Raw genomic sequence first — 16,357 nt, 5'->3', positions numbered from 1 at the left:
CAGAAGTCACTTAAGCATAGATTTCAGCCACATACAGAGATTCACGCCATAAAGATAGGAGACGAGAACATCTAACTCTCAGCAGTAGCAGGAACAGGGCAGCAAGCTCCACAAGCTCCTCGGCCAGCCTCATGGTTTGAGCAACGGTCTGAAACCAGCCTGTTTGCTGACGAGATATTATACTAAGGGCACTTTGCCAGCAGGAAAGCATATTAGCAGTTTGTAAGGCATGAATCACTATTGGAAGTAATTAGGAATATCCTACCTGGTTTTGATCATTGTAGTCACACTCTCGAACCACTACCAGGCCTCCTTTCTGACTTGGGTGGCCCTGGGCAACCAGGCATTTGTTGGTTTGAAGGTGGTACAACTATGAAAGGAAAACAGCTTGATGAACAGAGTAAACCACAAACATCACATACCAAAGGAAACATATGGTAACACTTTGGAAGCCCTAGAACTCAGCATGCTCACAAAAAACCCCAACCCTTCTCCCTTCTAAAATATCATTTTGTTTTTCAAATAATGTAGAGAAAAAATAGCATTAAATAGTTCCATGTTGCTTTCTAATTACATCAAGATTTCCCTCTTTATGGTACAAGTGCAGTGCAAGCAACATGGCTCAGCACACGCTGGCCATACTCAGTCAAGTTTCTTTCTCCTCCTCACTCACCATGAAAGTCTCAAGTCCCAGACACTCACTAGCTCAGGAATATCAACTGTACTACAGAAGCTACATTTTATTACAGTTTAGCTTAAACTTAAGTCCCCTCCTACAGCCTCTCTTCATGACGCAGGACTGGCTCTTTGAGAAAGAAGAAGGAATTACTTAAATACAAACAACTTGACTGACCTTGAGCACAGAGGTAACTGAAAAGCCATAGTTATCAGCTATGTTTTTTTTAATGACAGATGAGGGAAGAAGGGAAAATTTTACAAACACTCAAATGCTGATTCCAGTTCAAATGCACTATCTAGTCTGATTTGGAGTAATGTTATATCAGAGGACTACGTTCAGGTCAGGAGCTGTGATGCAAAAGTGGAAGCATCTACCATCAAAGCAAACAAAGAGGTTCTCAGCAAGTTCACAGTCACTCTCCTGCTGTGGGCAATGATGCCCACTCTAAAAGTCACACGAGATTTTCTGTGGAGCCTGGGATTAGGTTGTCCTATTCCAACAGTCAAGAACCATTCTGAGGTTGATGTATGTAACTCCACAGAGTTACTTAGTACAATAAAACACCTCTGTTCTGGTTTTAAGTTATATGCGTGCCCTAAACTAACTGGTGGCCAGCAGAAGACTTCTTTTTAGACTGATTATTTTTCTTCCCCTGATGTGACAGAGATCAAGCTATTCAGGCAGCTACCACTGCACATCAAGAACTGCACCGCACACAGCCAAGGGTACAAAGGAGAAAGGCAATTATTCCAGCAATGGCCACAACTCTCCTATTCCCCTTCTCGCAGCAGAGAGCCCTGCTCTCGACCAAGTGCACGGGAGTGCATTTGACAGTCGCTGGCTGTGTGCGTGTGGGATACGGCTGGGCCCCAGATCTGGCATCCACATTAAAAATAATTATTTCCAATCTGGAGCTGAACGTAGACGAAAAAAGAATTTGCTGTCCTGAGCTCAAGGCCTGGCTAATTAATTGGCTAACTGCATTTTATTACGAAGACATACATAGCTGTCTCGGCATTTGTATCGCTTCTACAGATTTTTAGAAACCAAAAGACACTTCCAGTAATAAAAAGAAAGAACAGCTCCATCACATATAGCAAAAATTAGAAAGCTCAAATACCAAATTATATTCTTCACTAAACACCATTTCTGGAAATAGCTGTCCCAAGGCACATCAACAGCCTCCTCAAGTGCACCATGTTTCTGCTGTTCCCTACACACATCTGAAACAAATTACACAAAACCTTCTAAGCAACATTTCCTCGCACCCCAGAGACTTCTAGGAGAGATCTCATTTTCACCATTCTTCACTCAAGAGAAGGCTTTCAAACCATACAGCTATATGAGCTTTTTGTCCTTGTTTTTATTGGCCACGATGAGCAGCATTTGATAACACTGTTAAGAACTGTCACAATTCGTGATCATTACAGTTTTCCCAGCTGTCAAACCAGCACTTATCTCTGGCCCAATTAGTTTTTGAGAATAAACTGGGATTTGGAGTGATTCATCTCGAATCCTAAGAGTCTGGCACACAGTGGTGACATTGGCTGATCGTTCTGTTCCTTGTAGGCATCTGGAAATAGTTTATAGAATCATCAGAGCCAAAGCTGACTCTCTCACACAATGCTGGGTGTAATTCTTGAACCCCGAGAACCAAGCCAAGGAACTGCATTTTTCTGGTTCTCGTCTCTCCCTTCTTAAAGGGTGCACAAAGTTTTTCTCCAAATTATACCATGGTAAATTACTGCTATGAAGATTTCTCCTTAAGTGTTGTTGAGGTATTCTGACCCCTCAGTAGCCTCCTCCACATCAGCAATTCCTTAGTTAAACTTCTGTCTGAAAGCAGAAAGCTATTAAATTTAATGGAAAAAAAAAAAAAAAAGAAAAAGAAAAAGAAAAAGTGACTAGGGGAATAACAGCATTTAACAAGTAGGGGAATCAGCCAATTGTATCAGTTTCATGCAGGGAAACTACACATGTTCACCCTGGTAAATAACTTTATAGCTTGGCTGGGATATAGAAATACTGCACAAGTTCTGGATTTCCAGATAGCGGCTTCCAAGCAAAAATCTAATGATGTCAACAGGTTCTGCATGAACTCAGGTCCTCCAGTCTCAATCTGCTTGCAGGACCAGCAACTGCCAACAGCGACCGCGGCCTCTGTCACCTTGTGGAGAGGGCTACATCACTACTTAACGCTTCTAATTAACGCGCCAGAAGGAAATCTGCTAACCATAATCTATGTGTACCTGCAATACTTTATTCAAAGGTCTTCTCTTTCACAGAGAAGACCTTGAGAAAGTTGTCTCGGGTTTGAAGTTATCTATTATTTTTGGGAAGTGTAAAAAGCACACATCACATGAATTTGGCACTGAAGAGAACAGATGCAACTGTCAGCTGGTTCTGCCTGCATACAAACCCATAAACGTAGGTGCCAGAGCTAAGGCATGCGTTTAACTGATTTCCTTCATAAATAAATGTAAAAATATATGTTTTCAATTATACGTTGAAGAAAATAGAAACAAAACTTTTTTGTTCATTATCTATCAGTCAAGACTAGAAAAGCCATCATCAGTCTCAGATGTAAATGTTCATCTTTGTAGAAAATTACCCAGTAAAAGCAAAGAGTTTGGAAACTAATTATATTGTACTCTTATCATAAACCAACAGAGCATGAATATTTGAGACAGAATTTCTCTCTATCCAAATCCATCTTCAGAACCAACAGCCATGAAAGAGCATTCTAAATACACCAAAACTGTGTAACTCAGAGCTTTGAGGTAAGAAACCTCATTGAACAGTATCTAGTCTGAAGAAGACCTGAAACACAGATCAGAGTGAAACTGATTTGCCTTTGTCTACAGACACAAATTATGTTATTTTCAAGACAGCTTGTTGCAAAACTAAAAGTCAATGTTCTATGGAAACAGACTTTTTCTTCTATTCAGCAAATCTTTCAGAAAGAATATCAAAATAATTTTTAAAACCACAGAATTCTATATTCTTAAGAAATTTTATCTTACCCTTCCACGCTGGATTATTTTTGGTCGTTTCTGTGCTCTATTAATAAAAACTGGCTGCGGAGCTTTGGCGTTGGGCCCAGATATTTGCATCTCAGGATAGATATTATCTAAATACCACTTAAATGACTTGCAGTTCAATCTTTTTCTCAATTCTACACGGTCAGTAATATTTCCATAGTTCCTCATCCTTAGCTCAGGTCTCAAAGCAAAATACTGCTCCTGTATTTAAGAGAAACAGATTAGAGTAGAAGAATTTCAGATTATTGATCTCCAAGTTTTTCCTGTTTGGAGAACTCACAAAGTTTCATTTCATTTTGCTAGTGCTTTCAACCACTAAGTCTGAAACCGGCATTAGGAAATTCCAGTGTTTCAAATTGCCACAAGAGGTGAGACTTATCTTGCCTAACTCTGAGCTAATCTTTCTAGACAGCTTTTTTTGATGAAGACACTTCTCAGGCATGAATCTGCTGACCTTTTTTAGGTCTCCAACTTGAGAAGGAAACAAATGAGCCCTACATTCCATTGGCAATAAAGGCATCCTAGAGTAATTAGGTCAGAAACAATATTGTCGTCATCCTCATCCGGCCAAGGTTTCTTTAAATTAGTTTGACTGTCCAGTTCATTGTTTCCATTGTTGTGGGATTCAAAGTCTACTCTGATTTGCACAATTTCCAGTCTTACAACTTTACAAGTTACCAGAAAAAAAAAAAAAAAATCTGTATCAGAAGAGACCTATGGAGACTATAGGTCCCCGTACCCCAGTTCTTTCCATTCATCTGCATAATCTCCAGAAAGGCTCCCACAATGTTATTTTTTCATGTTTTAATTTATGATTTGTAATTGTACCTGGTTAGGCAAGGACGGATTAAGATTCCAGCTCAATCTTATGAGCTGTTCAGCTGTAATGCAGACAACGGGGACAAACAGGAATTCATGAACGCACAAAGTGGCATGAATACTATTATCAAAACTAGAAGAAAAATCCCCTTGTGGAGTCTTTAATTCCAGTTAGATTTACAGAGCTCAGAGAAAAGGCATTGTACTTGCACATTAACATGTTTACGAGACATTATTCAGAAATCAGTTTTCAGGGCACTGAGCTATTCTGTCAGATTACTCTCTAGTAGACATCTGGAATTTATTTACCATAATGTGGTTCTGACAGTTTTCATTTACCTACTGCTGTCTCTGATATTCAGATGACAGCATCATCTGAAGACAAATTACAAATCTGTCCTTATCAAGATCTTTGAGCATTTGGATGCCCTTGATGTGTGGCTGCTATTTTAACAGCAGAGGAGGGGGAAGCATTAAGTACACTGGACTGTTGGGCAGCTCAGAAGTTTGGAGATAGACTGGACATCCCTATCAGAAACCGGTCTGCTTCAAAAAAGAGCTCTGCTATTCCAATTGCTCTTTCCTGGTTAAAGTTCAAATTTTAAGATCCTACCTTTTCTGCATTATTGATTTTTATCGTATACATGAAGTTACTTCTTTTACATCTTGTTTTTCACAGTTATGAAAATTTTGCTGCTTCCCTTCCATTAGACAACTTCATTCATTAAATATTGATATTTGCTCTTTGATGCAAAACAGGTCCTTTAAGTCTTATCTTTGTACTATTCATCATACAATCACTTCAATAAATGAAACTGGTCCTAAATATTTGCATTACAGTTATAAAAACAAGAATATTTCCAGGCTTGCCTTCCTCACATAAATCTATCACAATGACAGTCTCTGGTAACTAACAGAGAATTAGATTAGGAACAGCTGGAACAGTTCAGGATGTAAGTCTGTGATAAAGTGTGATAAGCACTCTCTTAAAAATCCTTGTTAGATAAAGTAGCATTAGCTGGAAATTGTAACAAAGAATCAATTCCAAGCTTCAGAGAATGCCATCATCAATCACAAAACAACTGTGCCCAGACACCAATAAAAGGGAAAGTGATAGATCAAATCTACCAATGCATTATGGAGAAGGAGATAAAAATTAATGACCCCTAATAGGTTCCTCAAACTGACTGAACATCAAGATAAAGGATTTGAAACATCTAAAGAATACAGAGTTAATAAAGTAAGTCTTGTATAGAAATTGTAAGGACTACAGGAGCTGGCCACAGCAAATCCTCCTGTCTCACAAGGCAAAATGTCCTCAAGCATCACATTGATCAGGGCTTCACAAAAATGTGATCTACATTTAAAACCATCAGTACCAAGATCTGAAAACTGATCTTGCAGGACAAGACAGACTAAGAATCAGACTGCTAATTAAAACAGAAAGCAAACAATCAACCAACAAAAATTCTTGTTTCACCAACGTGGAAGCGACCTGAAGCCATATAGCAGTAGTATATGGCTGCCACATAATACTGATTTGGATACAAAGCAATGCAGAGCTTACAAGAACTCCTTTGTCATCTTTTACTTCATTAAAAGGGCATAAAACTCATTCTCCTGCAAGCAGCAGAAGTAACAGGGAGTAGATTTGTGCTCCCAAAAGCCAAACGACAATCCTGCAGAATTTAGGAATTCATATCAAAATTAACGTTAGGAAATCAAACTACAGAAGGAAGATCCCATAACAGATGCTAACAGACCCCACTGCAAGACAGTCCTTTGACAAACAAGCCAGTTAATAACATTACTTTACGACCTAGAATTGACTCCTACCTTATATTCATCCATCCACACGTGTGCCAGCCTCAGCGAGTTGTGAGCCATAGTGTCCTGTCCCCCTGGGGAGCCATAAGGACGCCTTTTACGGAAAATGTGTCCCACCCTGGAGCAGGGGATGATCAGAAGTCTACCACCACACATCCAGATCTGTCCATACAAAAGCAGAACATACCTCATTGTACACATACTGACAAGGCTCACTACCTCCTTCCTTTCAAGGGATACTTCAGTAGGTTTATACATTATGACAGGATTAGGCATCACAAATGTTGTCCTACATGTCACACTTTCTGACCAGCCAAATTATTAGATCTTCAAGTTAGAAAAGACTATTTTTGTTATATCATCGCACTTTCCACATAACACATCATAGCTTTCACAAAATTTCCTAAAAGTCTGTGCTCTAACGACCTATTAGAAAACACTGAAATACACGGGCTGAGACTAAACTTGCAGATTAAGACATCTAAATTTATTTGCCTGCATGAGAGTTACATGTCCACACTTCCATGATAAATAATGAAGATCAGTCAGTATCATTCAGAGAGCCTGGAGAGTTTTTCAAGTATAAGCACCTATTTAACACAGCTGTTTATTTCTGTTCATTACATGGGAACTCAGAAATACTGTTCACATTCAGACACTATGTTTAGGTGCCTTAGTCCAGCTCCATTGCACCCCAGTTCTAGATTTCATTTATACTCTACTTCCATTTTTTTTTTTAATTTCTTATTAAAGTTCAGCTTCCAGCAAACTATCACCACTGTCCCTTTGTTAGACTAACATGTTCCCAAATCTCAATAAAATCTTCTCACATTAGCACTTTATAATCAAAAACTCCTCTTGGATAAGATAAAGACTGAAGTTCTTTACAACTCTCCCCAAGGGAGACGGGGCTTCCAGACCTTACAAAGCTCTCCGAATATACTTCAGTTTTTCAAAGCCCATTTTACTGAAACTGTGTATCACACAGTAACAACAATAATTTCCTCACAGTCCATACACTTCTACTCAGATATCTAATAATTATATTTTGTACTGAGAACTTGAATTATTTTATTTATTCAGTACATATCCCTTTAAAGTCACTTGAATTGATTAAATCCCAGTTCTTATTTTTGAGCTCTAATCTTGATTTCTCTAAAGTTTTGGGGGGTTGTGTGTTTGGTTTCGGTTTGTTGGTTGGTTTTTTTTTGTTAACTTCACTTTTTAATCTCCTTTTCATATTTCTCACAATAGCATCTCATTTTCAGGCAGACTCTTGACAAACCTGCTGATGAATCCACTTTATGAAAGTGAAGAGGTAAACATGACACTGACCATAAAAACTTGTTTTTCTTTCAGTGGGGTGACAGAGAAGATGAGACAAAATATAGGAAGCCAAATAAGGTATCACTTTCCAATCTCCTGATTACGACTTTCTCATTATTTTCCCAACCAAGCCGACTCCTCTACATTGCTTTTAATTTAGTTATAAAATATTTACATTTCCAGGCCCTCAAAAAGGAAGCTGAAGTGTCTGAAAAGTCCCACACATGCCTAAGGAAATGTAACAAGCTTATTTATTACCAATGTTGCTGCAAGTCACACATCTTTTTATTCATTAGACACTACTTATAAACTCATTTCAGAAACGTGCATGATTTTTCTTTTCTTATGGCTCTCTACAGGTATTACGAAATGTTTCACCTAACAATGAGAAAGCCACAAACATTTAAGTACAGAGCTCAAAATTCATTTTTATCTTCCCATTAAACTTAACTTGAAGATTATTGTAGAGGCAGTTACTGTGCGCCGAAAGCACCCTTCCTGGGAATAAAAGTGCCAGTGCATGCAAATAGCTATCCCAGTGCTAAAGAAATGGTACATAGGGAAGAGAAGCAGCCAGACACTGAGGTTCATACTCCAATACACATAAAAGCTAGATTACCCGGAAAGATATTTCCAGATTTTCTCCTCCCCAGATGTCCATGCCACTGTCATACTGTCCAAGTTCATTAAAGTACTCACGATCCATGGCAAACAGGCCTCCAGCCATAGTGGGTGACCTAGACAGGAATATTGAAAGAAGTTCATTTTCTTTTAGAGAAAAAAAAACTTGTAATTTTAGCTTAACTAGCTACTAAAAAAAAGGTGTCTACTGACATAATTTTGTAACAGTTATGCGTCCAGTAGGAACCAGATACTGCAAGTTCCATCCAGGGAAGACAGATATCAATGGTTAAAAGATTAACAAAGGTAACTTTACCAAGACTTTTGTTTCAGAACTACTCTCTCAAAACAATAGACACAGGCTTCCAACAGACAGCTTTAGGCATTTGCCACATTGGGCAAAGAGACCAGTAATATTTTCAAGATGGTTTTCACATCAATGTGTGTTCATTTAGGAAGCTTTATGACAAAATAATTGCTTGTTTGAGGAAAAATATAAAAGAAATCTAAAGCAAAAAAATGATGTTGACGTAGAAAATTACCATATGCTCTGAGGTTCTCTCCCATCAGCTAGGAAACCACCATCCTATTACCATAAAAACATGTTTTCCCAACCTAGCAATTCTTTAGCATTTCATCACAGAAATTATAGAGCCTATATTAGTGGGACAAGCAGGCTCTTACTAGCACAAAGGCAGTTATCAAAATCATCATTAAGCCAAACACAGACTGGAAACAAGCATCAATGCATAGCTCAAAAATGAAATTACTGGACAGATTTAATTCAGAATAGCATAAGCTCCTTAAGACTTCTGTCTTCAGCAAAAGCCACTGTTGTACAAGCATTCTCTAAAAGTGTGCCTTCTTGACCTAATAAGATAGATACACTTGTGATTACATGCAAGAAATTAAACTGAAATAGGCAATAACAACCAAAGCTATTTCTAAGTAAAATGAACAAGTCAGATACAAGGCACCTACTTCTACAACTCCACACCCAGATACACTCCACAATGCTTAAGAATTGCTTCTAATCATTCATGCATTACAAAGCTTCACATCACATAGGAGGAACCTTACTTGATTGGAGCAGTGGCTCCCTCGGGTCCTTCCAGTTCTGACAACGGAACAAGATCCCACTTAAAGTGCAGACCCCAGTTAAACCCTCCACGCACAACTGGGGAAGAGCTGTAGGTAAGCGTGTCAGCACTGATTATGTCAATCACAGGGCACACCACAGTCCTGCGATCTTCTCTGATGGGAGTCAGCAGAGGTTGTAACCACATCTCGTTCACCTCGCAGTGACTGTCCAGGAATACCAGCACTTTCCCTACAGAGGCCAAAGCACACAAAACACAAAGATCCATGATAACCACGAGACACACAAACACATACACAGTTGTATAGGCAGCAGAGTATCAGCAGTATCCTCACCACCTCGCTTAACAGAGGGGAAACACCATCTGCACTTGGAAACGCTGACAAACCAGAGACTCCACAGGGATTATTTCAGTCACAAAGGCAGAAGGTAGATCCTGGCTATTTACATTTACCTATTAATTGGTTGAGAGACATTATCTGCATTTCTTTGACAGGGTTTTATAATTATCAAATGTTCTACCAGATTTAGCAGACCTACTGTACTTGAAATGAAGCATCACCAGACCAGCGCTCTAAGAGACAAGCGGTACATTTGTCCTAATGCAGAGCACCTCCCATGCCTGAATTAGACTACAGAGACAGCCAAAGACGACAGATATTGGCCTGGATTAATTATCTCCATGATAAAGCTATTTTTTTCCCCACTGACTGGGCTTGCTTCATATCATACTTCAGCATCTATCCAGTTACTGTTGCAGCTAAGGTCTGTGGTTGTTAAACCAAACCATTCTGATGAATTCATCTGCATTCAGCCATGGCACAGGCCACAGCATTTGTATTCCTGAATATAAAAGTAACAGAGCATCTCCTCATTTCTTTAGCTTTGAGTGATTGTGGATTCATGCCAGTTTAAAAGGAGAGTGAATGCCTAAATGGGCATAGCCAAATCCACCAAGCAAAAGACCGATGGGACCACTTCAGTCCCATCAGTTTATGTGGGGATTCTCTGCCATGGTCAGAGAGTAGAGTTTGATCCACGAGACACCTTCACACTCAGTTTCTCTAAAGCAGGCTAAAAATTCAGGTGACTTTTTATGACAAAACATAAAATTTATGTAACACTTGAGTAACGTGGAAAAGATGGGAGAGAGATTTAAAGAAAACAACCTAGAAAAATACAAATATAATGTCACCCATTAACAACAGACAATATTTGGTTGAACAGGAAAAAAAGCCAGACTCCAGTAGCTCAGAAAAGCAATAAAATGACTTAAAAAAAATCACACTAACTCGAATTAATCCTAGAACAGCTTGGAAAATGCAAGCACAATTTTCTCTCTGGGATATGCCATTACAATGCTAATGAGTAAACACCAATTAAGAGACTTTATCTGCCCCACAAAATTATTTGAGAAAGTAGCGTATACTTTCCCAGACACTAAATAATTTAGCCAGAAAGCATATTATGGTAAAAGGCGCATGCTGTACTTAAAGCACCAAATATAGTTTATCCCAATTAACACTCACTGCAACACCAGTAAAGCTTGTATGAGAAATATTACAATTAGATGGGTGAACTAGAAGCCAGATTAGGGTGTACTTTAATAAGGAAGGAGACTGCCATTTTAGAGGGATGGTTTCCACATGAAACATGTAGCAAATACTCTGCAATCATAATATCTAGGGCACATGGAGATGTTCGTGAGATAATATTCTTTCAAGGCAGGAAGAGGGAAAATTCTACATTGCCTCATTATATTTTGTCAAATACTGGGTTTGTTTTACTACTTCACCGACTCACTCAAAATTAGATAATTTTTTAATCGAAAGCAAATTTCCACAGGAAGGAAAAAAATTACAAATCAACATTTCAGACAAGATTTAAAAGATACTCAAATTTGGCTCCAAATTTGTGAAGTTATTGGTTGGGTGACTTGAAAAAACATCTCCCTTCTCTTACACAGCATACATTTCCTAAAGTTAATTACAAACTATAAAAGCAGTGAACTTATATCTACTCTATAGTTACATAAGCAAGTACCAGGTCCTCCTTGTCTCCTTCTCATTGAGTAACAGAAAAACCTCAGGTGAAGACTAATTCAGTAAAGTTATGAGGAAATACTGGAGAAAGATTTACAAGGATCATAGTCAACTGCACGAGGTAAACATTTAAATGCACAGGTAATGTTGGTTTAGGTCTCCAGTTATCATTATACAGGTATCACTGAAGACACTTTGCATAGACAACAGCCAAAGATCAATGCAATTAACTCATTTCAAAGTCAGTGATATTTGGAAACAATTGCTAAAATGTCTCTCACCTAAGACAGCATTATCCCAAATCTTTCTTCCCCTGTGCTAAGTTGTGTAGCTTTGAACACTACATGACATGCAGAGCCCCTACAGTAGGCTAAAGCAACCACAGGTCAAACAACCAACATCTGAAAGAGCTGCACTGCCAAAAGAGAAGTCATCCTACCAACATATGGTCAAAGCACACAAGGAAAAGAGAAACAAGAAAGTATACCTGTGGCATGAGAGGCTCCAACCATCCTTCCTCGAATCAAGCCTTCCCGCTTCTCGTTTCTTACCAATTTTGTGGTTTTGGGAAGCTGACTTTTAACATATTCAGCCAAGTCCTTCTTCAAGTCAGCTGTGAAAAGGAAAACACGAGTTCAACAACAGGATGGAAATTGTGAAAACTTTGTTTACAGTCCCAAGACGTTCAACTCAAAAAGGACCAAAACCTTGCTCAAAAAGCTACCCCAATACAGCACAGCTTCAAACCAAGAGTACCGAAAGGACAGTCTCTCTCTGGCTGCAGTTTCTCTTGTGCAGTTTTTCCATGCCCTTCTTAAATACATTATCACAGAGGCACTACCACCATCGCTGATGGGCTTGGCCTTGGCCAATGGCAGGTCCATCTCGGAGCCAGCCGGCATTGGCTGCATCAGACACAGGGGAGGCTTCTAGCAGCTTTTCACAGAAGCCACCCCTGTAGCCCCTCCACTATCAAAATCTTGCCACACAAACTCAATACAGTACCACATAGAAAATATGGTGCTAGAGAACATTCTAGGACAAAGAAAAGTCTCTGGAGAGATGCAGACCGGATTCATTTAGGTCACAAGAATTCTCTCCTCTGGTCTTGAATGTGACATAATATGCCACAGACAATAGGAAAGATTTTTTTGGAAAGTCTCCTAGAAAGTTGATGAAATAGTCATCTCTAGGATGCTACCAAAATGAGACAGCCAAATGAGCAGGACAGAAGGATTTCCAAATCAAGAAAACTCATGCTTGAGTGATTCTTCACCTGACACATCATAGCAAGGGAAAGAGTGTACAGTTGCAGGAAACACACAGCTAACAAAAACCAGAAAAGGTCAGTTACCAACTCAGTACATAGGGCAGGTAAGACCGCATGAAAGGACATACAAGTGGAAATAGTTTTGCATGTGCAAACTTCTGAAAATAACAGAAGACCAAAAAAAAAATAAGTCAGTGGTGTTCTGTCAAAGTACTGAGTTGCAGACAATTTGCCAGGATCCTGATAACACTTTTCTGTTCTTCAATCTCTTCTTCCACATAGAATAATGCCTCCAGTAACAGCCTCAAAGATATCCTGTACCTTCCATAACAGGTAAAGTCTAGATCAGGGCAAAAGAGGTTGTACTAGAAAAATAAATCCTGCCTTGCAGCAAAGGGAAAGAAAAACCTAACAGTGGGCTCAGCTGAGCCATGGAAATGCCTGCTTAGCTAGTCAGACTGTTGATGATTGAGTGTAAGAAGCTTTTTGAGGGAAAACTAGATGCAAAGACCCAAGCTTTGCAGAAGAGCACTGACATGCAGCAGAGTTCCTACACCTAAAGCTGAAGAAACAGGCAGAATTTTGTCAAAGATACAGTCTCAGGAAGTATGTAACATAGGGAAAATGAATTTTAAAAAACAAAATCTCAAAGAGACACCAAGATTAAGCAATTTGCCCAAGATCACATAAGATCCACGGCACAGCCAAAGTCTTTGTCCCTTTCCTTACTCAAACAAACCAGCTTTGCTTTTCTTCAGCTGCAAGATTCCGTCCACTACATTTAAGCAGCAGTGCAAACATCAGTAGTATCATCAACATTGAGAGCACTAACTCTCTGTATAAACAGTATCTCCTCCCCTCTTCAGCTTCAAAATACGCTCATTTGACATCACAAAGGCTAAAGTAGCTACATGAATGTTTTGAACCTAACTTGGCCTTTGAATTAGCAACAGACCAGAAGAGTGATGGCAGTACTGCCTAAACACAGACATTAATCAACCGAATGCTTTATCATATTCCAAATACTGAGTTTTGAAGTAAGCTTAATTCTGAATACAAACATGATGAAACTTTACAACAACAAATTGCACAAGAGACTTTGTAGCAAAGAGTGTGTATTGCTTCCAAAACACAAAACAACAAAATAAGCTTTTAAATATTATGCATTCTTGTCAGCCAGGGATAGAGTGTTTGATCTTTGTTCTCTCCTGTATCTTAACATTTGATCTGACCTCAGAGAAATAAACTAGCTGCATTACAAGAGGATTTCATTCTACATTATACATATCTAATCAGTCTCAGAGTGAGAGAGACCTTAACCTAGAAACCAAACAATGAGACCAAGGGAGCTCATTATACGTACTAAAAAAGTATAATCTAAAAATAATTTTTAAAATGCAAGAAGTTGTGGACTTGTCCAGGGGCAAGCAGGGAACTTGCACAGTCCTGCCGCGCATACTGCTACACTAACACATTCCTCAACAGGCATTTCACTCTTGAAGTGCCAAAACGCTTGAATTGCGTGTCTGTCTTTGCCTTGTCCATCATTCGAGAAAAAAAAAAATGCTGAAGCATCAATCTTTCAACAACAGTAAGGCAATTCTGCAACTTTTACCCCTCTAGGGCCCCTCCTAGACTGAGGGAGCAGAGGCTCCTCCACCGAGAGGCGAGACAGCTACTCCTCGGGTGGCCACAAGAGGCTGTGCGAGAGCCACGCAGAGCCCTCCCAGCAAAGGCCGAGATCCCATCCCAGCACACCACCAGTCCGAAATGCTGAGCAAGTACGAAAAAAACCTGAAGTACTGTTTCCATAGTGCCACATCTACTTATTCTCAAGGCCGCAGCTGAGACTATGTGCACGCAATTCCTTTCAGATGCATTCACAGTTAGTACTGGTCCACAAAGCTTAGGAAAATATCAGAGCAGCTTGAGCAAAGTACTGTTAAAACCAGCTAGACTACAAACAACTGCTTAATCACTCGTTCTGCACATAATATACTCCCCATTATTAGCTTCAAAACTTGTTTTCATATGTTCAAGACTGTATGATACAAAGTTCATCAGTAAAACGGCATCAGTGTCAAAGTGGATGTCATCTCGGGCTTCTCAAAATCATGCATCTGTACTGGCTGGCACTTTCTGGAGATGGACTGCAGTACAAACTGGTTTTGCATCATGGCTTCCACATTTTTGTTATGACTAGTTAATAAAGCACAGGAAGAGAAGGGAAGGTCAAGAAGTGTAAGCACCGACCAAAATATTACTGAAAGGTTTTCTCACCCAATTCACTGTTGTCATCCACCAAAATAATTTCATGAAGAAGGTGTGCAGGAGTGCGATCCAGGACACTATGTACTGTGCGAAGCAGGGCAGAAAGTGCTTCATTGTAGAAACAGATAATAACACTGGCAGACGGCAGATCAGAAGGGTAGGACTTCTCTTTACATCTGCAGAAACAAATGTAGTAGTTATCACTTTACTTTCAGTGGGATTTCCACAGGTCTAGGTTACTGATGAACCTTCATAAATAACAAACAAACATTAAATGCGTAGGAAGAACCTCTAATGTGAGCATCAAGAGCCCAGGCACATAACATCTATAGCAGGGCTCAGCATAGTAAGTTACTCCCCACATAATACAGATGTACAACCAACATTGCTACTTGTTAGAAAACAGAGGATTTGATGCATTGGGGTGGGAATGAGAATCACAGATCCTCAAAATATAAACAAGAGAAAACACTAAAGGTTTGTTTCAGCTGTCAAAAAACTGTCTAGTATCCTCAGGTAGCTCAGACATGGACAGGAATGGCAAATATGACATGAAACCTACAAAAAACCCCCACAACTTTATTGGCCAGCTGCTGGAGACTAGGCTGGATATCCCAGAATACCTCCAATAATGCTAAACACTTATTTAGACAACCATGGCTGGGATTCAGCCTGCAGATTAAGACATTTAAGTCCAGCCACTGCTGTCAGTGGAGTGCAGATAGCGTTCAGTTTACCCTAAGGCTGACAAGTGCATTTCGTCAGCTGAAGAGCTCTGCATGCTCCATTAACTGCATTGGCTGGATCTCTGCTAATTATAATAAAAGCAGAGACAACCAACCAACGTGCATCTTAATCCGCAAACAGAATCCCACTCAAAGCAGACAACCATTATTTCTTTCTCCTTATTTTCAAATTTTGTCCGTACTTCTAATACAGCACAGTATCACAGATTAATGCCATTTGAAGATGCCAGGCATGAGAGAATCCAATAAAAAAAAGAAACTATAAATGAAAAGCCAGAAGTATACAAGAAGAGTCTTCATTGACTTGGAATTAACTTAGCTCTTGGAAGAGACATTTTAGTAAGTATGATTCATTACATTTACCCATACCAGTGAAACCACTAGAAAAAACAGACAGATTTGTTTTTCAATTCAATGTTGGGGTTTTTCGTTACTGTTTACAGTGGTCACTTTTTCCTCCATATGCATCAGACAGATTATAGAAAGAAAGGGGGGAAAAAAAAAAAAAAATCTGTGTTTTAACAGGAAGTATTCAGAGCACTGCAGTCCAGATACCAAGCAAGGACTTTAACTGAGAAATAGAAAGCCTTTGTCATTGTTTATTCTTCTATCTTAT

General features: G+C 39.2%; 1 protein-coding gene across 2 annotated transcripts in view; it reads right to left on the bottom strand.

Moving 5' to 3' along the window:
• The window catches only part of GALNT11 (polypeptide N-acetylgalactosaminyltransferase 11), a 48,204-nt gene that overhangs the window by 10,574 nt on the left and 21,273 nt on the right, over positions 1 to 16,357 (bottom strand). For both annotated transcript variants that reach the window (XM_086741513.1, XM_086741515.1), the window contains exons 4-10: positions 15,005 to 15,171; positions 11,942 to 12,067; positions 9,394 to 9,643; positions 8,312 to 8,429; positions 6,376 to 6,528; positions 3,703 to 3,921; positions 266 to 370 (exon numbers count right to left, since the gene is read on the bottom strand). In XM_086741513.1, coding sequence (XP_086597639.1) covers positions 266 to 370; positions 3,703 to 3,921; positions 6,376 to 6,528; positions 8,312 to 8,429; positions 9,394 to 9,643; positions 11,942 to 12,067; positions 15,005 to 15,171 — 1,138 coding nt within the window. The remainder of the gene's footprint in view (positions 1 to 265; positions 371 to 3,702; positions 3,922 to 6,375; positions 6,529 to 8,311; positions 8,430 to 9,393; positions 9,644 to 11,941; positions 12,068 to 15,004; positions 15,172 to 16,357) is intronic.

This window comes from Chlamydotis macqueenii, chromosome 2, assembly GCF_036417535.1.
Source record: "Chlamydotis macqueenii isolate bChlMac1 chromosome 2, bChlMac1.mat, whole genome shotgun sequence".
NCBI lineage: Eukaryota > Metazoa > Chordata > Aves > Otidiformes > Otididae > Chlamydotis > Chlamydotis macqueenii.
This window is presented reverse-complemented; position numbering and strand designations above follow the sequence as displayed.